General features: G+C 45.2%; 1 protein-coding gene across 8 annotated transcripts in view; it reads right to left on the bottom strand.

The window, feature by feature from the left end:
• Nucleotides 1-13,177: 13,177 nt before the first annotated feature.
• NEO1 (neogenin 1) overlaps nt 13,178-27,859 on the bottom strand; it is a 221,419-nt gene continuing 206,737 nt past the window's right edge. For 6 of the 8 annotated variants that reach the window (XM_049812362.1, XM_049812363.1, XM_049812364.1 and 3 more), the window contains 6 exons: nt 27,178-27,416; nt 26,368-26,460; nt 20,640-20,798; nt 19,034-19,288; nt 18,559-18,695; nt 13,178-16,073 (listed from right to left, as the gene is read on the bottom strand). In XM_049812362.1, coding sequence (XP_049668319.1) covers nt 15,990-16,073; nt 18,559-18,695; nt 19,034-19,288; nt 20,640-20,798; nt 26,368-26,460; nt 27,178-27,416 — 967 coding nt within the window. In that variant the 3' untranslated portion in view covers nt 13,178-15,989. The remainder of the gene's footprint in view (nt 16,074-18,558; nt 18,696-19,033; nt 19,289-20,639; nt 20,799-26,367; nt 26,461-27,177; nt 27,417-27,859) is intronic. The other 2 variants (XM_049812368.1, XM_049812369.1) reach the window with 1 other exon arrangement.

Below are 27,859 nucleotides of genomic sequence, written 5' to 3'. Positions count from 1 at the left end.
AAAATACATGTCAATTTTGACCCTCCTGTAGGCCTGATTGGCAGGTGATAATTATAATATATAGATCCTGCTTTTCCAAATATGTACAGGTTCATCCTGAGACAGAATCAGTTGATGGAATTGAAGCAGACTCACAGACCCTCTCATATTTTCGTAGGTATGAGACAGTTCCTAGAAGGAAGACTCACAATATCCTTTTAAGTTTTATATTTGTTGTAGCAATCTTTTTTCCTTGTACGCTGGAGGGCCCCTAGAATGAGCATCTCAAGAGGTTGGGAGCTAAGCTGTTTGGGTCTGGGGTATCTAACATAAGCAGGTGGGAAAGGTCTTCAGCCCAGCAATGCCAAGCCCTCATGGATGACTGTCCTGTGACTGCTGCATTGGTACTTGAATCTCAACAACCCCTGTGGACACTCAGACAAATGGAGGTGCACAGAAACACCCCGAGGGCTGTCTCTGGTAGACATGCGTTCCATCCACCAGTCTGGTGAACGTTCTTCTTCAGTTGGGTTCCTTTGCTTTGTTTTTCATGGGGATATTGTTTGATTTTCCAGTTCTTAGCAGTGCAGTAGCCAATATTGAGTTATTCCGACTGAACCCCAGTCAACACTAGGCTTGTCTCAGTAGGTGGAACTATATTTATTATTATTGTTATTTTTTGGTTTATTTTGGGGGAAAGGGAGGGAAGAGTTCTAGGGGTGGGGTTTGCAATATAAAACACACAATAAAAACCTTAGTAAATAAAAACATGAAAAATGCATCCCTCTGACTTGCTGTCTGCTTTAAGTGTTGAACTTCAGCCAACATGAGATGAGGTTTAAAGAAGAAAAAAAAACTTGGGTGGCATTTCAGTCTTCTCTTTCCTGTTGAACAGAGAAGATGCAGGGTTTTGGCTCACTTCCTGTCTGTATTTTCCCAATGTATTTAAGAGCTTTAGTAGTTTACCTGCTGTCACATCTCCACCTCACACATTCTTGTAGGAAGTCTGTATTAAGCCATTGACAGTAACAGTTTAAAATTTTTGCCTACACTTGAATTTTTAACAGTACAAAGCAGAAATCTGGTAGTTGCTTTGCAAATGTGTGTATGAAAATCCTTCACATTAATAGCAGACTTGGAAACTCTGGCTGACTTTGTGATCCTCAGAGAAGAGTCTAAGGAGCCCTACCACAGGATACAGACATTAACAACTTGGAATAGAGACTATCATGGAAAGTGGATAAAAGACAGAAGAAGGGAAGTAGCCGTTTCGAGGTCTCAGACTAAGCTGGATGATGGTGCCAAGGTCAGGACCTGATGTATTTTAGGAAGGTAAAACTAGCCTCAACTCTTAGCTTTCATTTCACTCCTGTGATACCCTCTTCGAGTCTTTGTCCAAACCCATTCTAGGAAGTATGCACAAAATTGATGATTTGGGTCAGTAGCTCACATGGGAGCTGTATGGCCCCATGCCCTTTATTCATAGCTGAGAAAATGTAGGGCCAAGCAGCCCAGCTGCTGGAGTGTGTCCTACAGCCTGTGGCAGTGAGACATAGGTAGATACCATCCTCCCTGCTCCCTCTCCTCCAACCAATTGATTTCAAGAGCCTCACTTCTCACCTCCATGCAGTTCCTCACCTCTGCCTTGCTGATAGTCTTACATTCATTTTTCCTTCTCTGAAATTTCTTTTTTTTGTGCCTTTTCATGCAATGGTTGCATTTAGCCCTCTGACATTTTGCTCAGCCTCTGAAAGACTTGAATTTGTGAACATGTCAACAGTGTGTCTTTCCTGATGACATGAGAACAAGGTCCAGGACCTTCTTTACCAGAACTCCCAATGCCAGCGATGGCAAAAGAAGAAGGAGCCCGAGGGCCATGAATGAAATCAGTATTTTGCAGAGAAGGGTGCACAGACACACACACACACTCCCGCTGACGCAGCGCAGCACAGGCTCAGTCCATGCGGGACACTCCTTTTCTCTTCCCTCCTGCTTTGGATGGTACAGGAAAATGGGAGACCCTGTCGGTCGCCCTCCATCAATTCTCTGCCCTTGTCTGGCTGTAAATGAGCTGAGCTGGTGGGGAAAGAGTAAACCAAAGTTTTTAATCAGTAAATGCCATTATCTTGAAACCAGATGCCTCTGCCCTCGTGGGTCAGTTGTCCTGGAGTTTCAGTGAGGGAAGTTCAGGCAGTAAAATGTTTGTTTTGCCTTTCAAAATTAATGTATGTGCCAGGCTTTTTTATTTTACGTGCCATTACTGTTACAGACGAAACTGGGATTGTGAGTCAGTCCTGCCCAATCAAAAATTTATTTTAAAATTATATTTCACAGATGATATGTAAACTCTGAAGGTTTTCATGCTGGAGTAGAACAAAATCCAAGTTTTGAGCTCTTAAACTTCCCTGTGAAACCTGCCTTTTGTTCTACGTGAACAGCCAGCAGGGATTCAGGACACAGCCCCGCTGCCATGAGTTGCAGACAGATGGGCAGGACTACATCAGGAGGCTCTCATGCCCTACCTGAGGACAGAGCAGATCACAGTAACACAATAACCATGAAGGCCTCTCAACAAGCATGAAACCAGAGGAGTCAGTGACATGGCTTAGCTAATGGAGTCTGATCTTTACCTCACCCAGACCATTTCCACACAGCTAGTAGCCATGTCTCTGCTCTAGGCCGTTGTGGATCAGTAGGACACAGTTTTTCCCTGACCAAAGAAAAGCCCTGGCTCCACCCTCCAGAGAGGCCCCATCAGTTGTAGAAAAGCACACATGGAAGGGCTTGACTGGTTTAGCGTATGTGTTGATGCCCCCTTATTTTACTGAAGGGACTTAAGACTGCCCTGGGATTTCATGATACTTGCACGCTGGCTATCAGGAACAAAATGTTCAGATACCAGAGCCAAGTCACCCTTCTATCAACAGGGTGGTTTCTCCACCTCCTGATCGCTACTAACTCCCCTGCAGTGCCTTATGAAGACCCAGCCCACTGGTGTGGGGGCTCAGAGTGGGAAAAATGCAGGATCACCAGCTCTTGTGATTTCTCCTTTTCCCCAGTCAGTTTGACAAGGGCTGTTCATGGGAATTTCAGCCTTGTCTTGGGAAACTGTCCTGGACTGGCTGCCCACCCCACTCACCCTCCCTCCTAGAAAAGATTCAGGTTGTGGGAGAGAGGGAGGGGCTCCCAAGCTCATACTTCTTGGACCCTGTGAGAGATTTTGGGGTGTTGGAGACAATAGAACAGACCTATTCCTGGCAATGCTTTCCTGCAGACACTGGGAGTGTCTGACCCCCTGCACCAGCCAGCCTTAGACAGAAAGTGATGCCAGAGCTGCAGTGAGAAGCAGGCTGAGGCTCAGCTCTTGGAAATGAGGTTTTTCTTCCTCTTTGCAAACTCACTGAGCTGGTCAGACCAGCAAGGTAATGAGGTTCATTGAGCACAGAATGGTGGAGCACTGTGTGGGCAGCAGCAGGACCCTCAGCAGACGGTTTCGCTCAGCATTGTCCTCCAGGCACAACCACTGTAACAGAGACCCCGCAACATCTCTGATGTGTCTCCAGGAAGCCTTGCACCGGGGATCGGGTTGTGCATGCCCTGGCTGAGTCCTTTTTTTATCTCCTCTGCAAATTCAGGGATCTTGTAGCACTGGGCACAGGACTGGTGAGCTCAGAGGAGGCAACAGATACCCTACAAGGTACTCTGGTTAATGCCCAAAAGGAAAAGGGATTTGCACCTTTCTCCTCCTTGCTAGGGAAGACATCAGTAAATTAATAATCACCACTTTAAAGAAATTAATACATCATAGTATATATTTTATTTAAAATAAAGAAAACCAGACACCGGTGACAACTTTCACTCATTCACTCCATCCAGCCTCAGGAGCCAAGCTTGTAACCTGCCAGCCCAAGGCACTAGTATGGCAGTGGGACCTGAGCTGCAAACCATGTGAGCGTGCAAACCTCTGCGTCCCTGTTATTTTGTGGAAGAGGAGCACTTTGGCATGTGGAAGGGAAGATGTGCACAAGGCAATGCCCCCATTCGTGTGCAAACCACAGTATGTAAAAAGCAAATGAGAAAGTTGCTCTAGGCCTGGCATGGCTTGTGCAGGGGCACCTGCTGCTGCTCCTCCACCTTCAGGCGGAAGCAGGAGGAAGCAGGGTCCAGGCAAAAAGGCGACACCTCGCTGCTCATACCCCTGCGGGATGGCAGAGGACTTTTCCAACCCCCTGCAGATACCTTGCTGCCCCAGCTGGAGCAGGTCTCCCACACAAGCTGCTCTGCACCGCCTCCAGCCAGACTGCCCATCACACCACACGTCACTGGAGAGTACACGAGCGACTGAAGGAGCCCCAAAACCTCCCTGTGGGACTGGAGACATGGTGAGCAGGGAGGAAGGTGAGGGCACAGACAATATATTCATATGCTTTCCAGCCCAGCCCATCTCTGCCAGCAGGCCATGTACCTCACTGGGACAAGGGTACAGGACAGGAATACAGACCCTGGGGGAGGCACCAGGGTGGGAACAAAGTCCTGTAGCTGAGGGAGCTGGAAGCCAAGGAAGGAAAGGAGGGGGGCCAGGGTTGGTTTCTCGACAGCCCTGGCAGTGAGGTGCTGGGGATCATGCTTGGACTGAAAGGTTGACCAGGAGTTTCTGCTTCCCCTAGGCAAGGACAGTGTTACAGCTTCACCGCTAGTGAACTGGAGACAGCAGCTGCTGGCACCAGCGTGGGCCCAGCACCTGATGAGGCAGTATCTTTCCCCTTGAAGGTAATTCTCCGTGCCCAGCACTGGTGGGTGGCAGCCACCTCTCCAAGCCCCTGAGAGGTTGAGGTGGGGCATCAGTACCATGTGAGTCCCAGGAGAAGGGAGAAAAGAGGCCAGCCCATGCCGGGACCCTGGGAACCCACTGCCAATGCTCTGCTCCAGTGCCGAGCCCCTCTGCCAGGCTGGTGGGGCAGTGCTGCGGAAGAGCTGGGCCAGGGTGATGGCTGCAGGGGGTAAAAGCCCAGGAACTGGGAGGTACTAGCATAAACAAGTAGGCCATTTTTGCTGGTGGCAGTTTAACACCATAGACTCCCTCCCCATCCACCATTACCCCCTTGAGGCAGTATCCCACCCCCTCCATCCCTGGCTGAGGTGACCTATTGATGGCCTGTGAGTAGGGATGTGGGTGGCCCTTTCCTACCACTGAACTAAAGCTGGGCTCAATAATTCCCCCCAGCAGTGGGAAAGAGAAGCAGGGCAGGGAAAGATGCAGTTTGGGTTTGCCCTCAGGAGTCGGAGGTGGTTTTGCAGCCGCTTTTCATCAGCCATGCAGTTCCTTGGTCACTTTTCTCCCTTTCCCCACACAGAGAAAGGCTCAGTTTGTGATGCCAATTTTGTGTGTGCATGTGGCCCCTCAGCCAGGGTGTGACCGGCAGCCAGTTTGGTTTCTTAGCTCAACCCTAGACTCAGAAGTCTGCAGAAATTAAATCAAGCCGCTCAGGCACAGTGTGAGGAATGCTACACCCCCCCCCCCCTCCCCCACCTTGCAGAGGCATAGGCTTGGCTGAACACTGCTTTTCTGGCAGGAGGAAACAAAGTGGAGAAGCTGGGACACACCAAGGTCCTGGCCCCAAGTCACAGCTGTGCAGCACCTATTTTTCAACACAGGCCATCAGTGCTGAAGTCTGAGATCCCAAGTTTTTCCACGTTTAAGGAATTGGGCTGAAAGGCCTCACTGGACATGCACCATGACCCTGTACATGAGCTGTCTGCTATCACTGCCACCCTCCCTGATGACCCTGTTAGCAGCACCTCAGTGAATCTGGGGGGGAGCTGAGGGTCTGGCCTGCCCGGGGCTGTGCTGTGATCAGAGCCAGGACAGTGCTGGGGCCTTTCCAATGTCCCCAGCCCTGTCCTGCCAGGCACTGTCCCTGCCTGGCTCTGATCACAGCAATCCGAGGGGACTGCTGTCTGGATTGGCAAGGTATCTTCAAACAAATCCCCTCACTGCCTGCTTTCTCCCTGTTGATAAAGAGTTGTTGAATTTTAACACAAGTATATGCACATTGGTTTTGTCACGTCATTTGCAGAGGCCTCAGACATTTTATCTCTCTAATTCCAGCACACTGAGCCTGTGCCTAAGCCCCTCTTTGACTTTAGGCTCTGATTTTAATGGAGTTGGCTATGGTGCCATCTACTCTTGGCAAATTAAGGGAAGAAAAATCCTAACTTGGTTCTACCACTTAGAATTGCAGGGAAGTAGATTGATTGTCTTTTAAAAAGGCATTGCAAACCAGCTGCCTTTCAGCCTCCAGCTACCAGCTGACCCTAATCACCGGCAGTGACTGTTCTGCTCAAGTCCACCTTTTAGCAGGCACCTGATTAGAAAAGACATTGACTGAAGTCTCTCAAAAGAGGTAGATGCTCTTTTGTTTTAATGGAGGAGAAACAACAGCTTGACAGGTTAAAAATGGGAGCTTTAGCCCAGCAAATGCCAGGCATTTTGTAGGACTTCCACTGAGAGACCTCTTGTTGGCATGGGCGCTGCAGGACCCAGCTCTCCTGTCCTGTGTGCAGGGGCGGCCACCTCCTCCAGAAATCCCCCAACCAAGGCAGCCGTGCTGCACTGCTGGGAAGGGAATGGGAGCTGCCTGAAGCTGTCCTGCAGTGCTAGGCAGGAAGGTGTTAAAACAGCATCTCCCAGTGCCACATGTCTAAACATGCCTTCCCCTCTCTGGGAAGCTGCTCTCCCTGACTGTGCTGCAAATTAGAGAGCTCTTCAGGGTCATTTTCCCCCCTCTTCCCTTTTATTTTGTTTTTATACATCCGCTTTCTTCAGCTGTGATGGGAATGGCTGGGGCTCGCCCACATGTGGCTCACAGCAGCCTCTCTGGAAGAGCACGGGTGCTCTCCCCCTCCAGCTCTGTCGGAGAGGAGACAGCATGCAGGGACAGTGGGGGTGGCCCACGGGAGGGCATGGCCAGCTGCCCTCCCCAGACCCGGTGCTGACTCTCAGGTGTCCTGTCCACCCACGCTGGCCGCCTGCTGTGGCCAAAGGATGCTGTCAGCTCCGGCCTTCTGCATGCCAATCACTGTCAACTCCTCTCTGCAGAGGCTCAGTGCTGACGTGCTGCTCCGCCGCACTGTGTGGGCCACTACAGGCCCTGGGGTGGCTCACCAGAGAGCGGGGGAGCTGGAGATGGGAGCTGCTCTTTGCTATTGCTGATGCTCCAGTTGGCCCAGCTGCCTCACCGTCCTGGAAACAGCCACCTGGGAGAAGGGAGCTCACCCATACCATCCAGCCTGGGGTGGGGGGTACAGCACATCCCGGTGCTGCTGGAGCAAACCCACCAGAGTCAGAAGGGCCTAGCAGACTTGGGAGTGACTTCTTGTGGGGGACGAAAGATGGAGGACAGGGCTTCAATCCTGCTCCTTTGTAAGCATTTATGCTTGCCTCCCAAAGAGCAGCCTGAATGTATTGCCAGGAACACAGGACCCCTGGCCAGCCTGGGGAGGGAGAGGGCTCTATGTTGGGGGAAGGACATTGCTGGCCTGAACCACATGTGTAGCTCGTGGTGGCACTGCCAGGCAGGAACAGTGTCCCTGATGGATTATTAACCTTTTCCCTGGTGCCTCAGGCCCCTCTTGCAGCTCACAGTTTGTGGCAAAGATTTAGTGCCAGGACATCTTGATATTTCATGTCACTGTAAGCCTTGTCCTCCTGGAGAGGCTGTGGCAACTGAGAACATAAATACTTAGCTCTAGAAAGATGCTTAATGTGTAGGTTTTAATCAGCGCTACCATGAAGGCTCAAGTGTCACCCCATAGAACCATGGTGAGGGTACCTATAGGAGCTGCAGATAGCCCAGGGATGAACAGGGAGACCTGGAGGCACTTGGGCATGGGCACAACACACATTTTTTCCTCCCTGCCTCCAGCAAAATGGTCTCCAAAATCACAGGGTTTGTTTCAAGTAGTATGAATTTGGTTCAAGTAGTAAGAAAACAGGCAGACACGAGCCTTGGGGAGGTGTCTCTCCTCTGAGAAGCCATGAGTCACAAGCACTGGGGACTCAGCATCCATCTCTAGTTTGTCATGATGTTGTTGTTTGCTTGCTGGGTTTTACTAGATCTCAGTGGCTCATAGCATGTCTCACACAGCACCGAAAGCAACCCTGGTTAGAAAGGGCTGTCCCCACTCCAGCCCTCATCCCATTAAAACTCCACTGCTGCCCAGCCCCCTGTTTCCAGGCCTGCCTGCAAACGAGCCAGGCTGGCCTGCAAAACAAAGCCCAGCCAGGTGGCCAGAATCAGCCCACAGTGATGAGCAGCACTGGGTGGGTGCTCAGGCTGGTGCCCTCAGCTGGGAAGGGGCCCTTGCCCTTGGGATGGAGATAGGAAGCACCTGGGGAAGGATGGGGCACAGGGACAGGCTCCAGCCCAGCTCCTCAGAGCCCCTGGCTTCTCACACCAAGCAGCAGGCTCCTCCAGGTCTGGCTAGGTAAGAGGGGTGGATTTTGGGGTGTCTTGCTATCTGAAGTCCATTTTTTGGGAGGTGCTGGTAGTCATCCTAATTCCTGGCTGCTGGGAGCAACTGTGGGGGGGGAAGGCTGAGCCCTGGCTCTAGGCTCCCAGTCCATGCTGGGGGCTCTGTCTCCCTGGCTGTGGCTGCCTTCCACTTAGAGGTGGCCCTGGGGACACGGAGTGAAAGGGTCTGGAAGGTGCTGTGTCTTGCAGCGTGTCGGTAGCTGGGCTGTGTGCCCTATCTTTAGAGTCCCCTCAGTGCTAGCAGGTTTGGGGCTAGGACTGGGCAGTATTTTCCCCCAAGCCCCACGTCTGGGAGTGCCTTGTCCCTTCATTTTCACCACCTTCCCTGCACACCCAGCCCTACTCCACCAGCACTGGCTGCAGCAGCATATTTTCTCCCCTTCCAACTATGGCCGATCCCACACGGGGCTGAGGTGGCCTCAGCTCAGTAACCCTGTTTGTTACGGAGCCCGTCACAGCATTTGGCTGCTGGAGCTCCCTGAAAAGGCAGCGATTGGGGCCAGGTGAAATGCTGCAAGCCAGGTACTAACCACTTGGGGAGCCTAGGCAGGTTGGGCTGGATAGACCGCCCTGGTTATCTGTGCTGGTGTGCAGAGCTGGGGCAAGGGAGGACAGCAAATGCTGTAGGGGTCTGGGAGGGAATGCAGCCAAAGGAGCTCCTGCGAAGCACCTCTTCACGTGGCTGTGCCTCTAGCCTCTTCTCTGGGGGATGGGGATGTTGTGAGGGCTATGTGCATCTTCAGAAAATGATGGAGAAATACCGTAACCTTTGGTTTGCTCCAGAGGAGCAAGAGCAGCCAGGCAGAGACGGGGGAGATGAAAGGGAGAGGGCCCAGGCTGGGGAGGGCAAGATATGGTCCAGCTGCTGGAGGGATCCTGCTCCTTGGGCTTGGCAGGGTGGCTTTTCTTGTGGGACAGCAGTGACACTCCCTCACAGGATAACACAGGACACACAGCCCTCGAGTTTGAGGGGTGTTGGCAGAGGGTTTACAGATGGCACTGGGGAGTGGCGTAGAGCCCCTGGGGAAGGGCTTTACCTGGTAGCTGCTCACTGCCAGTACCTCAGTGCCCTTCTCCAGTGGCAGGGGTTTTTTTCCACAAGGCTCCAAATCCTCACTGCAGACAGCGAGATTGATAGGAGCAGTGCGGGACCAGGGCTGTGCCTCATAAACCAGCAGCAGCTGCCAGGGAAACCCCTGTGCAGGAGGGAAGCTGCCCAGGCCTTCCCGTCGTCAGCACAGAGCTTGGCCAGATTAAGTGGATGCTGTTACCATGGTGACGGTGCCCATGGAGGAGAAATGGGGTTGGATGTCTTCCTCATGTACAAGGATGTCAGGATGGGGAAGGATGCTGGGTGGGATGGAGCTGTCAGGCACGCAGCTATTCCCAGTTTCCCAATTTCACTGGGGAAACCCCTGCCTGGGCTCTCCCTGGCCAGGGCACAGGGCATGTGTCTGGCATCACAGCCAGGCTCTACTGAGCCTGAGGACAAACCTCTGCGCCCTGCAACCCCCTGGATGGTGCTGCAGCCCAAGAGCTGGGTGCCCCCACCCTGGTCCCCCTGCAAGATGGGACCTGGGTGTCTGCATTAGCAGTACCCTTGGGAGGCTGAGCTCTGGCAGCAGTCTCATGCTCCATGTGAAAGGGTCCTGAGGGAGGCCTGCAGTCAGGCTAGGGCTTTCAGACATGCACATCTGAATATCCCAGCTCTGCCTGCAGAGGCCTTGCCAACCAGCGACAGTGGCTGAGGTTACAAATGGGTTGCTCTTTCTTTTCCCCTCAGGTTTGCTGCCCAGAACAGAGGACCTCACCTGCTTTTGTAGGAGGTGGAGGCACTGACAGACAGCCTAAAATGAAAGAAGGGAAAAGGACACAGCAAAACCTCCAGGTAGAGGAGCCTGTGGCAGTTCAGTCTTCCCTTGCCTGGAGCCTGCTAAGGGTGAGTACTACTGATTTGGGTTATCATCTGATGATTTTATTGCTACATCTCTAACATGTCATTTAATTCTCCCAGCCTTTGCAGTGATGGGTTGCTGCAGGATGTTGTGAACAGGGCTGTCCTGTGTCTGTTTCAGGTGGTGAGGATTTGCAGACAGTGAGCAGCACTGCATCATGTTTCCAAGGCTGGTAGTGGCGTTACTAGTGCATTTGTGTGTTGAACAAAAGGGCTGTGGTTAAACTGCCACCATGACCAATGCCCTATGGGCAGAGGACCCTGCAGCATCCCCTTAGCCAGTGGCCACTTGGCAGCTGACTGAAGGTGGGATGTCACGAGACACCTGGGTTGGGGAACAGAATTTCCTCCTAAGAAATTGCCAAGGAAAATTAGCATTTGCTCTGCATTGCAGTCCTATGGGACCCAGCTGTCTTGGCCACTGTCCCTACAGAAAGGAAGGCCTGGCGGAAAGGCAGTGTGTGCTGGAAGGCTAGGAAACAGGAGCTGAAATTGGGAAGTACCTGGAAAAAGTAAATTCTCAGTTACTGAAGGACAGGCAATAGGTTACTGTCCTAGTGCAACTGTGACCAGCCCTGCCTGTGGAAGGGAAATGAGTCAGGCACCTGTGCCTGTAGGGAGTACTGATCAGAGACCCTCTCTCAGCTGGTGGAGGACAATTTCCCCCACAGCAAGGTGGACCAGCAGCACTCAGAGTAGGCTGAATCCTTTGCTCCCCCTCATTGCATTTTAGTTTGTCTCCCTGGCACTCTATCACATTCAGGCTTTTCCTGCGTTTTCCAAAGGCAGGTGTGCAGTCTGGATCTGCGGGTGTTTGCCACCCTTTCACTCTTGCGCTTGTGTTCTCCTTGCCACTTTTTCTACATTGTGCCTGCCAAGGGTTGGCTTTCCTTTTACAAACCTGCTGGTCCTGTCTGCTGCCTCTGTCCCTGTCAGCCCTGCACATTTGCTTGCTAGGAGGATTGTCCCCTTGACTTCCAGCGTGTCCATCACACTGGAGACCTGGCAAGCTTTTCAGGAGGCAGGAATTTTGCCGTGTCTGCTTATGGAAGGTTCTAAGGACTCCCACCAGAGCTCAAAATTTTGGCTTTTAAAAGTCACACAGGCTGTATGTGTTCACACCCTGTGTAGTAAGGGGAGACGTGTAACCTGGCTGAAGCCTGTGTTGGGTTAGGGGAGACCTGGCCCCACAGGAAAGTTGTAATGGCTTAACATTTTTTGCAAAGGCAGTTTAGTTCAATCACATTGAGCCCCTACAGGAATGCTTTTATTTGAGATGAACAGTGATTTGCTATGAGTTTAAAAATCCAGTCTTGATTTGTCTTACAACAGGTGGCTGTTCTTAATGGGCAAATACCTGCAAGTGTTGCACCAATTTATCCAAGGTGTTTGAGGCAACCCCTTGCTATCAAGGAAAGCCACAGCTAGGCATGAAAAAACTATAGTTTGCAGCTTGAGTTCTTTACTGAACTGCTACTAACAAGAAAGCATCACAAATGTTAGTCTCCTTAACCTAGGCTGAAGAGAAACAACTTACTCTCTTCGTGGTGGATGCAAAAGCGGTGTAGGCTGTGGGTTTGCTTTGCAGCTTTGTTTACCAGCAAGTCATCGCTGCCCTCTAGTGTCCCTGTCCTGCACTGCCTGGCTGCACAGGCAGGCACAAGTCCTAGCAGGTATTACTTCTACCTGTCTTAAAATGGGCTACTTGATAAACACCCCGTAAAACTTATCCCTTTTTCACCTGGCTTGACGTGCAAAGCAACTAGCACAGCAAATTCCCTGCACTGACTAACCTAGCAAGAACTTCTGGCTTTTAAAGCTAGAGGTTATTAAGCGGAGCAGGAGTGTGTGTTGCTGTAGCCACTGCCTTGTGGCACTCTCAACTTACTTAATGATATATGCCTTTGTTCCCTATTTCTCCTCTCCTGTACACATAGACATGTACACACCCCACCAATTCTAGCGTGGCTGAGAAGTCCCTGGCCAGCTGCAGGGTTGTGGCATCCCTTCAGAATTTCAGGGTCCAGTTCCCACCTGACACCTCAGCGTGGTTGCACTATTTGATGAGTGAACAGAAGGATCTGACTTGCAAAATAGAGGGGGGAGCAGGGGGTGTAAACCAATGCAGTAGCTTGTATTCCTGTTTGCAGAGGTCAGGATGAGGAATGGTCTAATGCTCCCAAGAACACGGGACACAAGTGGCTGGGGAAAGTGGCTGGCTTGCAGAGAAGAGGCTGATGATCAGCGTGAGTATCTAGCATTGAAAGAAAGTGTCTGGAGTTAGCATGAGATTAACAATGAGGCTATCAATTACTGCACTTTAAGACCCATAGACAGAAAGTGCTACATCCAAAAAATTATAGTAGTAAACCCGTAAATCACAGGAAAATACTATGGCTATTAAATGTACTTTCACTGATTTGAAACCTTTGCTTCTGATGCTCGCTTGTTAGAAGGTGATGTTATTGAGCTTTGAAATGGAGGGGAGTTAGCCAGAAAGACGCTACATGCTCAGTGCCCACAGGAAGGGGGGTGGGGAATAACAGTTCCTCTTCTCTCTCGGGAAGACACAACCTGCCAAGCCACACCAAAAAAGGGGTGAGTAAAACTCCAAACCTGGTCACCATATTGATTAAGAAAAAAAAAAAGGATAGGAATAATTAAAGAGAACAAACTCTCCAAGCAGACCAGAATTTGATTGGATTAAAAAAAGTGTATTGGATTTCCAATACAAAATAATAAACATGAAGTTATTAAAAAAAGCCATAGAGTATACAGCAAATACTACAGAAAAGCAAAAAAATTGTACAGAAAGGTAGACGTCTACAGCAGTCCTCAAAATTATTCTACATGAGAATCATAAAACAATATACAGGTTTGGTTTTTTTTTTCCCCAAATGTCTCTGAGGGAAGCTGTCACTTAACAGCTTGACTATGACACTACAAGGATACACAATGTTCCAAATTTAAAATCACAGGATATGTAAGAAAACGTAGCATTAAAATGTGAAAAAGTGCAATACAGATTGTACACTGAATTGAATAAATGTTTTTTTCTTTTTTAGTTTAACCTTAAAAAACCAACTTTGAACAGTTGTTTTATCATTAAAAATATTCCCCCTCCCCAAATTCAATGACAATATTAACATTCATGGTGTTATACATAAGTAATATTCACAAAGACCCACCAGCTAAGAATACTGTGTATGTATGATGGTATTTCTTTGGGTATAGGTAAAAAATAGGCAAAGGAAAACATACACTCCCCCTCCTTTCAGGACAGGATGTGTATTTTATTATTTAAATACATATTCTGTAGCTTATTTTGCCCTGAATTGTATTGATTAAAAGTCCAAACATTAATTATCCAGGTGGCCCACGGTGCTCCAATTCATTTGATTCCTTCTCCCCCTCAAATAAATAAACCCAGCAAATGTCCTAGAAATGACAATACAAAGAGTCCAGGAAAAGAAAGGAAGTAAAACTATACCCCAAACCCCTGCTGCTCTCCAGGCTGATTCACTGGCTCGCCCTTCTCTTAGTGCCAGGGACTATGAAAATAGGGCCAGACTTTTAGCTTTAGTCAAATGGATAAAAGAAAATAAATGAAGCAAAGTTCTTGGGTTTTTAAAATTTCAATTTAAGCAGATTACTGTATTTCCTCTTCATGTTCCAACAGGTACAGCCATCTAGCAGAGGCACTGTGGACTACAGCAGCAGTGTCCTGCACCTGAAAGGCCCGTTACCTGCATGTCTGCCATTGTTATCACTGAGCTTCTGAGATCACAAATCTGACTGCTCAGGAGGAACAGATTTGGCATCTGAATTGTCCGTAAGTTTTGAGTTTCCTTTAATCTTAAAAGTGAAATTGCACATGAGTTCATCAGGCAGCTGGGTATTGTTTTTTTTCTCTAAAATAGAGTCCCTCTTTTTATGCCATTCCTCTTCATAGAGTATGGCAGAGCCAGGCCATCATACATGGAGAAAAGAAAAAACCCTTTTCCTTCCCCTCGTATAGGAGTTCCCTTTTAACTTTCCTTCCTTTCTAGACAGATATGTTAACAGCACCTGAGTCACTAATACTGTTTTTCTTTTCAAATGGTTTCAAAAGTGTAAAAAAATACATTTTTGCCTTGCTTATGTCTCTGAAGAATCCTTAAGAGAAGGATTCTTGTTTAAATGGCCTGGGATAGAGAAATTGCACTGGGGTTAACTTGCTGCTGAAGGATCCTGTGGACATGTAGTGTTCTCAAAAGTATGATAGGGTATGTCACTGATGAGAAGAGGTCCACAGTTCTCTGCTTCTGGGAGGTCCAGGTAGGTCAAACCTAAGCACCACCAGCAGAGAAGTGTTGTGTGCACTGCTGCTTGTGCTAAGTTCTCCATGCTGAATGAGCGCTCAATCTGCACTTTAAAAGTTTCATGATGTGATCTTTAAACTAACAACAACAAAACAGAGCACTGTTGCCAAAATAAGCTGTAGTGTCATCTAAACATAAGGAACCCTACTTTACAGGAGGAATTTTTTTTAATGTTTCTAAATGAGACTCTCACTGCAATTCAGTAACCAGAGACACAGTATGCTGAAGTTACAAGGAAGGACGTTACAGAAGATGCTTTCATTTTCTTCAGTCTTTTGAGTCAATGTAGAGAGAGACAGGAAAACAACAATAATGAAACCTCCCCCTGGATCCCCTCCCCTTCCCCATCTACTTTTCCCCACTCAAAATATTGAAACTGCACAAAAAGCGACAAACAAGCCTTTCAAATTACATTTCAATTCAGACAGACTGGTAATCTCACAGTGATGAGAGGAGAAAGTCAGGCTTTTAATAATTATAATATAAAAATAATAAAAAAAGCTTACAAATAGCAGTGCAGCATCCCAAAAGGCCGTGGATTAACTGCCAGAAGGGGATGTAATTATACGCAGAGTAAAAAACAAAACAGAACAACCCACGCTGGCAATGAATTTTCATACACAACAGAACAAGCAGTCAAATGTCAGTCTAGGCTGTGGAAAACAACAGTTTCTCCTTATTTTTTTTAACAGTATTTTTTCCTTTTTATAAAAAAAGATAAAATAAAAACACAAATAAAATTGTACATAAATGCGAATGTCCAACACTGAAAAGGCAGGGCAATCACACCACTGAGACAAAACCTGACCAGAAAAAAAACAACCATGAAGTCCACTTTTTTTCCTTTTGTCTGGATGCTAAATTTCAGCCTGATGCGTCCCATCCTGCACGGTCTCAGCAGGTACATGGAATTCAACTTGGCAATGACTTCATTGCAGAATGACGACAAGGTCATCTCTTTTTGACCAGCTGTAGCACAAATGCACTGGTTGGTTCGTTTGCTTTCTGTGTATGCTCTCATGTGCTGTCCCTCTTTCTGTTTTTTTTTCTCCTTTTTTTTTTCTTTTTATCTTTTCTTTTTCCTCTGTACAATTCCTTGTGTTCCAAGGCTGAGTCCCAAGACTTGTGAAACTGTCTGGAGTCATGTCCTGGTGAAGGTGGTCATGCTGTAGTGATGGCATTAAGGTCCTTCATAAGTCCTTCCAGGTGGGCCATCTCTTTGGTCAGCTCATCCGGTTCATAATTCTATGGGAGATGTACAGAGTTATTGATAAGATTACTTGCTCTCTTTAAAGAGGGACAGAATAAGAAGTAAGAAGAAATGGTTGGCAATTCTGGTATAGATTATGACCCCAACACAGGAATAAGCAGAAGAAGATTTATCAAGTTACAGGAATTAATAACTTAAAATAGAGAGTAGTTTCAAGCGCAGACCTTTTTGCAATAGCAATTCATAGTTTCACTAATTTTTAAGACTGTGATCATCATATCTGTTTTCCTTCTATCAATTCCTGCTGCAAGACAACAGCTTCCTTTGAACCAAAGCAGATGTTTTATAAAAATCCTACCAGCTTAACTGGAAAAAAATGTTGAAGGAATCACTTCAGTAGAACTGTTTTAAGAATCATTACGCTTGCTAAAAATCATACACTGTTTTTAGCCTCAACGTCTAGCTTCAGCTATATTGAACAGCTATCATCATTCATACATCAATGCAGGTATGTAGAGAGATTTTCTAAGCTGACCAAGTCTTTCCCAATACCATGCAGTTTTCAACCCCTTATGTTCTTGGAGCATTTCTCCAAACCCTCTTCACTCAGCATCGTTTTCACAGAAGGCAAGCCAGGCTGCACCCAGTATTCCAGTACCAGCTCTGCTAATGCCATATCAGAAGCAACAGAACTCCTGTTTGATAGTTTCTGCCTCTATATATTTAAGGTCCGTTATTAGACCTTCTGGTTAAAGTCTAATATTAAAGCCACTGCTCAGCTGATTGTGTACCATAAAACTGAAGTCCTTCCCAGAGTGCAGCCCTCAACCTTGACTGTGATCTCACTTCCTTTGCTTCTAGATACAAACCTTTTCTTTCTTTCATTTAAATAGAAATGAATGCAGCAGGCACTTCCCAGTTTACCAAGCAATCCAGATTGTATCAGAAAAGTAATCTCTGTCCCGTGTCCAACATATGATCTGCTGACTACCGACAGTGATAAATAGCAGCGACTTGGAATTACTCAGACTCATTCCTACAGGCTCTCATAAAAAAGCAGAATCAATTCAAATCACTACCTAATCCTAATTTTTAAACCTCATAATTTAACTAGTATTTAGTGTGCTGTGGTGACTTTATATTGTACTAATTTATTAATGAAGAAATTTATTAATGGCAAATTAATTAATTACAAATTTGTTGATGAATAAACTAACGAGAATATTTTTGGTACCAACCAAAAAAAAAAAAAAATAATTAAGTACGAGCGACAACTCTACAGAAAGGCAAAAGTGCACCAAATCAAGCATGCATACAGTTTCTAGACCAGTGCATACAGATGGTGACAAAAACAATGTGACAAAAGGAAAGGACAATAAGGAAACAAGAAAAAAAAATATGCAAAATAAACATTTCCTGTAGCAGTAATACAATAGCTAATACAGTAACTTCTCGGCTTGCAATTTGAAAGGAAAACAGCTCTTCCAGAGCCTGACACTCGAAACTTCCTCACTTCTTAAAAGCTGTTTCCAAAGCAGCCCAACAGTTGGTTGCATTTTTCCCCAGAAGTCACAATACTTTCATATGAGTATCTGAAAACATATTTGGGATGATGGCTTTAAACCTTTTGGCATTAACGCTAAATTTTCCATCTGCAATGACACTTTGGATGCTCTGCAGCAGCAGAGGAAGCTGCAGGTGCACAACTTTAACAGGCTCTAGGTACAGTATGCTTGCAAACCAGACAGAAATAAATGACATCTCAAAGCCAGCATGAACACAACATCTCAGGCTGTACAGAAGAGCAAACGGCACTGCTGCAGGCCTTCAGCTCTGCAAACGAAGATGCTCTTTACATCAAGGTAAGCAGGCAAAACACACGTGCAGGGCGCTTCTACAGCTCCAATACAGAAGCCTGTGTATAGAAGCCCAAGTCATAAACAAAAGCTCCATTAGGCACTACCTACTGTAAAGAATGAAAAGACTAGTGCAATAGATGGTATCTGTCTTGACTCTCCTCTTCTTGTAATTGTGATAGGTTAGCAGAAACCAGAGGCACTGACCATGAGTCAAGAAAGGAAATCTCAGAGAACATTACTTTTATGTTCAGCTAATGGCCTCAGTTCAGCCAAAACGTTGTCAAAGGTTTTTCAGTTTTTGACCAAGTGGGCTTTGTGGACTGGAATAGATGGAAGCACTGCATCTGTTTAGTGTTGTGTAATTGGGGATGAAGGTATGCTCTTAAGTAATTTTCAGATTTTGAAAGCACTACTAGTATTTGCTATTTTAATGTTTATTCTCTGAATTTACTGCCTTGTGTAGAAGGTATCTGCACTATATTTTTTCATATGGCTTAACAGGCAATGGCACTTAGTGGAAGTCAGAAGCTTCATCATCCTCTGCCTTTGAAAGTCTCAGTGCAGATATTACTAAAGTCTACAAGTATCATATTAAAGAGAGATTCACCACAGTTTGATAAGCACTGCCAAAGAAAGCCACTGGCAGTGTAAGAGTACCTACGCTTTCAGAGTCCTCAAGCATCCTGGTGGTCTCCTGCACATCAGGGGCACTGGGAACTACCACGGGCATAGGAGGTCGAGTTCTTCCTAAAGTCCCAATTGACGCAGTCTTCACCGAGTGAACTGGATGGTTAGGAGCTTAAAATAAATTGTTACATAGTCATGCCTCAGTTAATAAATTCTTTTTTTCTATCCAGAAAGCACTTGGAAGAAGGAGAAGAAGGATTCTATTAGAGGAAAATGAACAGTTTGAATTATGGAATACAGAATTTGAGTTTTTGTCTAGTTTATCTATGTAGATAACAGAGAAAGGCCTTGAAAAATTGTACCAACAAAATTCAATCCAGCCTCTGACATAATTTCCTTTGATGCCCAACTCTACCCCCCTGCCCCTTAAGGAGCTTCTCTCATTTGCTTCTTAAAATTGCCTTTTTCTCTTTTTGGCAAGTGTGTCTCGCCAGTTTTCACCTGCTCACCTTGCTGAGTCAGTAATGGTGTGCTTGGCAATGCAGGGTCATATGTGGAACCAGCTGATGGAACGGCTGGCACTGCAAAACTCTTCAGCGGGTGGGAAGGACGGACATGTGCCGTAGGGAGGTTCTGAGCTGAATCCTCTTCTTGTGCATTAGCCAGGTAAGACCCTGTGGTGCTTTCAGGATCCTGGTGGTCAGCACACGTCTGAGATGAGGAAGCCGGCATGGTGTCCGTGCTAGGTGTGTTTCGAACAGATTCTACAACAAAAAAAGTGGTTTATTTTCTTTAACAGCAATGTTCTCTGTGGTCAGGTGGAAACAAAACCATAGTGTTTGCAAGCACCTTTTCCAAGATTGCTGTTAAAAAGCTAAGAATTGAAGTCACAGATTAACCATCTCTGTAGCAAACACCACCAATTCTGTGTAACTGTCCTGTTTTTAAAGTGAAGGGCAATGGCTGTCTAATAACAAAATAAGCTTGAGAACTCAATGATTCCACAGGCATAATACCAAACCAACAGTTTTGCACTGAAACAGCTACATGTAATAAGACCTCAGATAAACAGCATGGGACACAAATCTTCTTTCTCATTTTACTCTTGAGTATTTCACAGTATTGGCCTTCTTAAATAGGTATACTTTAAGCATTATCACTGTAGTGCATACAGAAAAGCCACATTTTTTACTGAGATAGACTTGAAATCTCTTTACTTGCTGAAAGCTAAAATGGAATCACAGGCTCCATTTGTTTGTCTGCAGCAGGCTCCACCCTGATCCAAGAGAACGACGAGATGGTATCTTGAATTTAGGGCATCGTGATCCTACTCGGGCCACGTGCAGGAAAAGATCTGGATTGTGAGAGCTGTCGCTTCAGCAGTATAAACAGAACAAGGGAAACCTCTGCCTCTAAAATATTGTCTGCCTTATATTTGCAGCCTCATGAACTGTTTTCATGAGGAAACAACGCTGTTGGTTGTGGCACCTTAATTAAAATGTAGACCTTGCACTAGAGAAACTCAGAATTCACTTAATCTCAAGATGTTATCTATGTGCAATTTAGCAATACCATTGCTTCAGAATTTTCAAAGCACTGGAGACATTACAAAAACTATTAAAAATGGTTGTGCTTCAAGCCTGAAAATGCCACATAGAAATCACCACAATTTTCTGTGTGCTTCAGGGAGATTAACTAATATCAGCTCTCAGTAGCAAAGTCTGGGCTTTTGTCTTCTCAGTTTTAAACACAACTAATTAGGAAAAAAAGTTATCATATTATGTAGCTCAAATTAGATTTAATCTGATGTTTCAGACTCCAGGGCTGAAGGCTTCAGAATAAGGAATCTTCCTATTTGAAGTTGTATGTAAAACACTAAGCCTCCTTTTCCAAGGACATCATCATGTATCTCAAGGATCAATATCAGATCTACACAAGAAACTGCTTACAGAAAACTCAACCTATCAAGGATTTTGTCTGTACTTAAACCCCTCGTTCTATGTCTCATGGAACACACAATGGAGACCAACCAAGTTAAGTTTCAGGCTTTGATTTCCACATGTTTCACTCATTGTTCCATTACAAGCAAAATCTGTCTGATCATTTATATCTCACCTGTGGAATTGGCCCTGTCTGAATGTGACATAGATGTGCCAATCGGCCACGGGTTGACCTGGTGATGGTGATAGCTGCGAGTTGGAGAAGCGAGGCTGCCGGAGTGGAAATGATGGTGAGGGTTATCAAGTGAATGGATGGGATGAGCACTAATCACAGCTGTGAATGAATACAAGACAGAAAAATGCTTAACATACAGACAAGCATGCACATGTACTGAAATGCACCATATCCCTCCCTTCTCCCACAAATCCACTGAACAGGGGAGCCAGCTGCTCAGCAGATTTACAATGACACCAAGATGACATGTTTCAATACCAATTTTCCAACTGTGCTGCAGCACTTTAGCTCCCTCCGTGCCAGGACACAACCCCCCCCAAAGAGGCAGAGCTCTCCATTTTCCTGTGCAGAAAGTACATCTCTCTTGGTCGTATCTTTCAAGCGCTTTCTGTTACACTTGAGCAAAATAAAGTTCAGCTCCCTTTAGAACTTCCATGTATTTCACACTGTGCTATAAATGTCAGACCTAATACAGGAGACATATGAGCTTAAATTCCAAAATAATTTCTAGATGTCATTGAATTTCTTAACATTGTAACCAAACGTGGCATCTTTGGTTAATTAAATAATGCAAGACAAATGATAAGAGTAGGACAAGACACCAAAGGCTCCATGCATTCCCTCTGTGCGGACTTAGTAAAGCTCTGCTCCATTACACTCAAACCAAAAACCTGTTTTTCTTTTTTCCCCTCTTTTTTTATCTTGCTGTTTTCTTTTTCCTGTTTGAGACACATGAATTTTACACTTCATGTAAATCATCCCTTGCCTTCACCCTTTTGTGGTAACAGCAAAACAAACTCTCGCTACTCCCCAGCTGGGAGGAAAAACATGCGCAGAATATAGTTCTTACAACAGACTGAAATACTGAATTGCTTAAAATTGTCCAAAAGAAAGAGTCTCAACACAAAAACCAGGAGGGAATTGCTACCACTAGCAGCATAAAGAAAAAAAAAAAAAAGGTTGTGGTTGGTTATTTTCTTTTGAACCTTTTCTGGAAATTCTCCAGTTGTGCTGCCTGTGAAAGTTACTTTCTAGGAGTGACACGAAGCAGAAATCCATCATTATAATGGTGAATTCAGTTAAGACTTATCACATTGATGCATGCAGTTTGAACTCAGAGGCTGGCTAAACAAATCTGAACCCTCTGACTTCCTAATTTACTGGAAAACAGCCTGTCAGCAGGACAGGATATGTGAATTGATCAGTGGAAGCAATATACTTACGAGATTTTCAGCTATTGGTAATAAACAATTTCTCTCTCCCATTGAGTTACGCCAACAGAAAGCTAACGTCATTATCAATCTCTTGTAAATGAAGAGTAACTAAACTCTAATACCGAGTGATCAGTAGCTTCTAGATTTAAGTCCTGTGAGACAGCTGTCAAGGGGATGTCAAAAGTCAGATATTCTCGCTAAAAGCTTCAAGCAAGACTAAAATACCACTTTGTCTTGCAGGGAACTGGCAAATGGAGGAAAAACCCACAAAAGCTTGGCAATCAGGAATCTGGGCAAAGGCAACAGTCAGAGACACCAGTTCTCTTAAGTGTTGGCAAGGTAGGAGGCATAAATATTTTAAGGCATAAAATTTTACAGGCATAAACATTTTAATTACTTCTATTTATAGAAACCACTGGTCTACACCTGTGTTTCAGCAAGCGTTTCAATCACTATCAGATATAATGCATGTTAGTACAGAAGATCGCCTATATGTTTTTGCAACCATAATAAAAAAAAAAAACCCACACCTTTCAAGACATTTCCTAAAAGTTTGGAGATGAGGAGAAGAACACAAAATCATAGTAGCTCTGAAACACTATCCAAAGCAGAATCAGGTAAGCAAGTGGGGAAAACGTGACCCAGTGAAAAGCCAGAAAGTTTGCCCTGCCACCTAGCCATCCAGCTTAAACTGCTGGGTTTTGCTAATAATTTGCTGAGTTATCAGACCTTAATCATGTATAGCTTTACAGTTCAAAAAGCAGTATGTTGTACCACCACCAAGTAATGATGATCATGATGCACTGTTTAATTTCAAGGAAAAGAGATGAAGAACTGGATAAAGAGAAATGTGGTGTGCTAAGAAAGAAATAGCCCTTTGCTTCCTAATATCCTTCCAGAATTTTTGTGTTCCAGTTATCAAAGAAGCAACTAACTAGGCATACACCATTACTGTATATTATACTAAACCTGAACATACTAAATTATCCTAACATAGTATTTAAGTGGTAAATAACTAGATTTGAATGCTACAGGGGTGGGGGGGAAAGTGCCATAAGAAGGTATCTGCAGGCACAGACTGAAACACACTGAATGGGTCCTGCCTTCTGTGTTGCTTGCTGAGAAAGGGCCTCACGTACCAGTGTCAGCTTTCTGCGTAGCTTCTGCAGAAAGGTATCTAAAGACATTACATTAATGTTTCCACTTACAATAAAATAGAAACCTACAGCTGGAAGCCCTTAGAACTTTTGCAAACAGGATAAAAAGTCAAACAAAGTCACAAAAACAATCTCAAGCCCTAGGGCACCAGAAGACCTTATATATCCTTCCTGACATTTAGTGCATCATGCTAACCTGTCACACCAAGCCAGCTGTGTCTGTGTCTGGTTCATTCTTTCTGGGCAAGGCAATATCTAATAAAAAGGGGGGAAACAGATAGGCTCTTCAAACGTACACAGCAGGACTGGTATCAAAAAGGGATGTCACAGCTGGGTTTAGTGCTGCAAGGAAAAAATCATGTCCACAACTGTATCTGCCAGCATTATCACATCAGCTTGAATACAATCAAAAGGTAGAACTGGAATATGCTACCTCCCTAAAATATGTATCACCACTGTGTCACTTGTGTCAACTGTACATCTTTTCATCCTATGTGGGACTGATCATGTAAGTTGCTGAGTATCTTCCTCACTGAATAACATAGTACGAGGGGTACTTGGCTACGCTGTTTCTGTGGAGCACTCTGCACACTTCAGCACTGGCTCCTCTATGAGTTTATCTTATGCTATGTGTATCGAATGCTGCATCCCATTTAGAGAAAAAACACTTAGAAGAGTGCAAGGTAAGACTTATTGCAGTCTGAATTTGTTATGGGGTCACACAAGTCTGAATTCATCATGTTCTAGCACCTGGCATGGGACAGGAAATCACCAGAATCCAATAGCTGCAATGTCCCTTGTTAGACAACCATATTTGACAGCAGACAAGCTTTTAAGAAGCTCATCAGAGTAAAGATCATTAGTGTAAAACTGCATCCTCCACTCCTTCCTCATACATGTAAAACTGCAAGAAAACAAGGAGTGTCAGACTACTTACTTTACAACCAAGAAAAAAGATACTACTCTTGTAAAAAGGTTGTAAAACAAGGTAGCAGTTGAAAACGCACAAACTGAGCTGATCAGGTCATCAAGGACTCGCTTCAGGTAAATAAAGCAAAAAGTTAGAAACTTGAAACATAATGGACTGGCCTGAAATCATCCTGTAAAACACAAGAAGTTGTGGTAACAATTACCTGGCTACAGGGTTGAACATGAACATAGTGCTCAGGGAAGTCTACAGCTCAGACCAGATAAGCACTGTGTTATTTTGCCTCACAGTTCTGTCACTGCTTGTTAACTTTTGTACTTCTTACTTGTGTTCTCAAGTCAGGGTTTCAGTCTAGTTGTCCAGAGGATTAGATAAGTCCCTTTCTAACTCAGAATCATCATTTGAAAACTAGATATATTGTTTATTTCTTAAAATATTTCATAATAATTGAAATATATTTCTACTGCCTCAACAAAATTTCAATTCTGCACTTCTCTCAAATCATCATTAACTGATAGGGAAACACACGAATAAGAAATAAAAACCAGACATCCTCCTCATTTAAGAGTCTGTTCTGCCAGACTCACAAAACCTCCCCCTCTATCAGTAGTCTATCCATGTTCTAACAGATTTGTATAATAGACACATTGCAGAGCAAAGCTACTGTACGTATTGCAGGCTTTTGGTATCCTTTTCAAAAGATGAGCACTGTTACTCCTTCAGAGCCATTTCTTCTGCTCAGTAAATCAGGGGACTAGCTCACAAGTGGGGATGTCTTGCACCGAGACATGATCTATCGCCCCAGCTCTTTAATTCTCTCCTACTGGATGAGCAGCTGAGTTGTTTCTGAGGCTGCTCATGAGCCACTATCACAGTTAGCATAAATCCATACCGATTTTGGTTTGCTGTAGGAGGGTGGACTGTAAACTGCAGCTGGTCAAGAACTGCTTCACAAATAGCTGTCCATGCAGTGGGGACAGCAGTTATGTTTAATATTTCTGTATAAAAGTAAGAGCACTGCAGTTATGGGTAAACATGGTCATTTAGAAAGAGTAAGCATGACTCATGTAAAAGTAAAACCTGCTTCACTAGCCTCAGAGTTTCAAGACAGTAAATATATCAATAAAGGGAACCAGCGAATATAACAACAGCTACATTTTCAAAAAGACTATGACAGGCTCCACTCCGAAGTTAAAACACTAAGTTGCTGCTGAAGGAAAGCACTTTTATGGACTGAAAGCTGGTTACAGATATGAAGCCAAGGGAGGGGCTCGATAATCAATTTTCAAGACAGAGGAAAATAAGCAGGAGATTCCCCAGGTAACAGTGCTAGGACTAGTTATAATCAATTCTCTTTCTCAGTGACCCAGACACGGAAGCAATCAGAGAAATCATTAAGTTTGTCAATGATATTAAGATCTTTAGGCTAGTCAAATACTGTTCTGATGGCAAGGAACTCCAGAAGGGCCTCACAAGACTGAGCAAGCAGGCAAAGAGAAGGCAGGTAAACTTTAGCGTCGCTTCAATGTACAGTAATACACTGAGGGAAAAATAATCCAAACGGTACCTATATGATGCTGAACTCAGAGCTGGCAGTTACAATTCAGCAAAGAGTTTTTGGAGATATGGTTGACATCTCTGATATCGTTTGCTCAATATGCAATGGCAGCCAAAAAAGCCAACAGAATGTAGTAGCTCATTCAGCAAGGAAGGTATTGAGAACAAGGCAGAGGGCACTATTTCCTGCTCTCTAAGACCTTGGTGGTACTGTGTGCAGCTCTGGCCTCTCTGAATCTCAAGAAGCATGTAGTGAAGTTCGAGAAGGTCCTCAGAATGGTACTTAAAGTGATAAAGGGGATGGAGTAGCTGCCTCGTGAGAGGAGGCTAAAAAGGCTGTGACTGGTCTGGAGAGGAGAGAACTAACAGTGGAGAAGAACCTGATAGAGATTTACCAACTCTACCAGTTCCTATGTAACAGCTGGATACTGGCAGAGTACAAAGGGAATGGACTGTAAAAAAGCAGCCAGGCTCACAGGCTCTCCCTAAAAAGCACCTGCAGTTGCCACTGCTGGAGACCGGGACAGACTGTTTGACACATTCCTAACTCTTGCCCACTTTGACAGCATGCCTCCTGCTCGCTCAAATACAGCTCTTCAGTTTTCCCTTTTAACTTAATCTAACTCTGCCTTCACCATAAGGGATTCAGGATGCCTTCTCGAACTGTTTCCACTGCAGATACGACAGAATTCCTTAGGACAAGTAAGTAGGAAGGCAGTATGTGAGTGTGTGCGCCCTTGCATACAGTATCAACATGGCTTGTTTGGGTGCTCCCCATTTCAAGCCAGCTGGTAGGCGGGCTGTTGACTTACGCTGAGGCGGTTGAGAATCAAAAGGCATCATCATCTTGGGCCTCATCCCCCTTCTTCCTGCCAGTGTGGACATGCTATCCTCTGACTCATGCCCTGAAGGAAAAAATACCGAAGGTTATTCACCATTGCAGCAAGACTTCTGTGATACCATACCAGATGCTTTCAATCCTCCTCTCTATTTCTGGGCTGTCCTGTTTGTAAGCAGTTCTGTGACTCATAATGGATAAAACCAGTTCTTTCATCTTTCACTAGAAGGTGGAAAAGAGGACAGTTAGGGTAACGATTATTGGGCACTGGAGAAACTCTCCAGGCCACAACGCAAACACAAATCTCTGGCAGTGCGGCTCTGCGCAATGAGTGCTGGTGCAGAGTCACATGTATGGGTAAGATGTGCTGGATTAAGAAGTTAACCGCTCACCAAGCGAAAACTCACCCACACCTCAAGAGCTTAGCAGTAGCCGGTTAAAGCACCAAAACCTGATTGTGTGTTTGACCGCTGAAAAAACATCTCACACATTTCTGAACAGTTTAATATGAAACACTTGTTAGATGAGCTTCTGATTACTAATCAGTATTTACCAAGGGAAATTCATGATTTAACTCTTAGGCACTCCATTTTCTCACTAAAACATGTGATCCATCCTTTTCAGAGTGCCTTAAAAACTAGGCACAAACCAAGTCATTACTTGGAAAATAAGAACAAAAAAGATAAGAGTAACTGAATAATAGGTCAATAAAGTGATTTCACCAGCTACAGTAAAATGTACTTAATTTTAGACATCATGGTCAAAGTACTCATTGATAGCTCACCTCTGTAGGAATTCCGCCTTTGATGGATATTGCTGTCCATGGAATTATCAACTGGGGTGATGTCTTGGGAGTTGCGAGGGATTGGGGTATCCGTCATGATTGGATTGGGATCTGGAGATTTATCAATGGGTTTTAGCTCCAGTCTTTCATGATGGATCCAAAGGTCAGGAGGCTTGACATCTTTGGAGTTTCCTTTGTACTTATGGGACCCATTCACTGATTTGCAGGCAGCTCGTTTCCTTGGGAAGGAAAACAAATGAAATGTTCTTAGATGTAGGCTTCCTTTCACTTGTTGAAAAAGGCAAATTTTCACTCAGATTTCCTTCAGATCTTGTATCCAGCTCAGCAAAAGCTACCCACTGGGCAGGAAGCTTTGAATTTTACATATGACCACATCTGACATCTCAAAGCATATTCTGCAACTCTGATGCCACGAAATTTGTCTCAAATGCTAGCACATGCTGCAGAACTGTGCTCTACAGTCTTTCATTAACAAAAGCTTTCATTAACAAAAATTAGGTTTCCAGTACTTATGGTTATTAAGAGTATATTCTAAACATGATGTGTATGTACATCATGTTGTGCCCGTACTCCAGGGCTTACAAACAACCTCAGAGAACAGCTATAGAAGGAGTGTGCAAATAGCCAATTAACCCAATAGGACGGTCAACTCTTAAGATTA

The sequence above is a fragment of the Accipiter gentilis genome, chromosome 10, assembly GCF_929443795.1.
Source record: "Accipiter gentilis chromosome 10, bAccGen1.1, whole genome shotgun sequence".
NCBI lineage: Eukaryota > Metazoa > Chordata > Aves > Accipitriformes > Accipitridae > Astur > Astur gentilis.
This window is presented reverse-complemented; position numbering and strand designations above follow the sequence as displayed.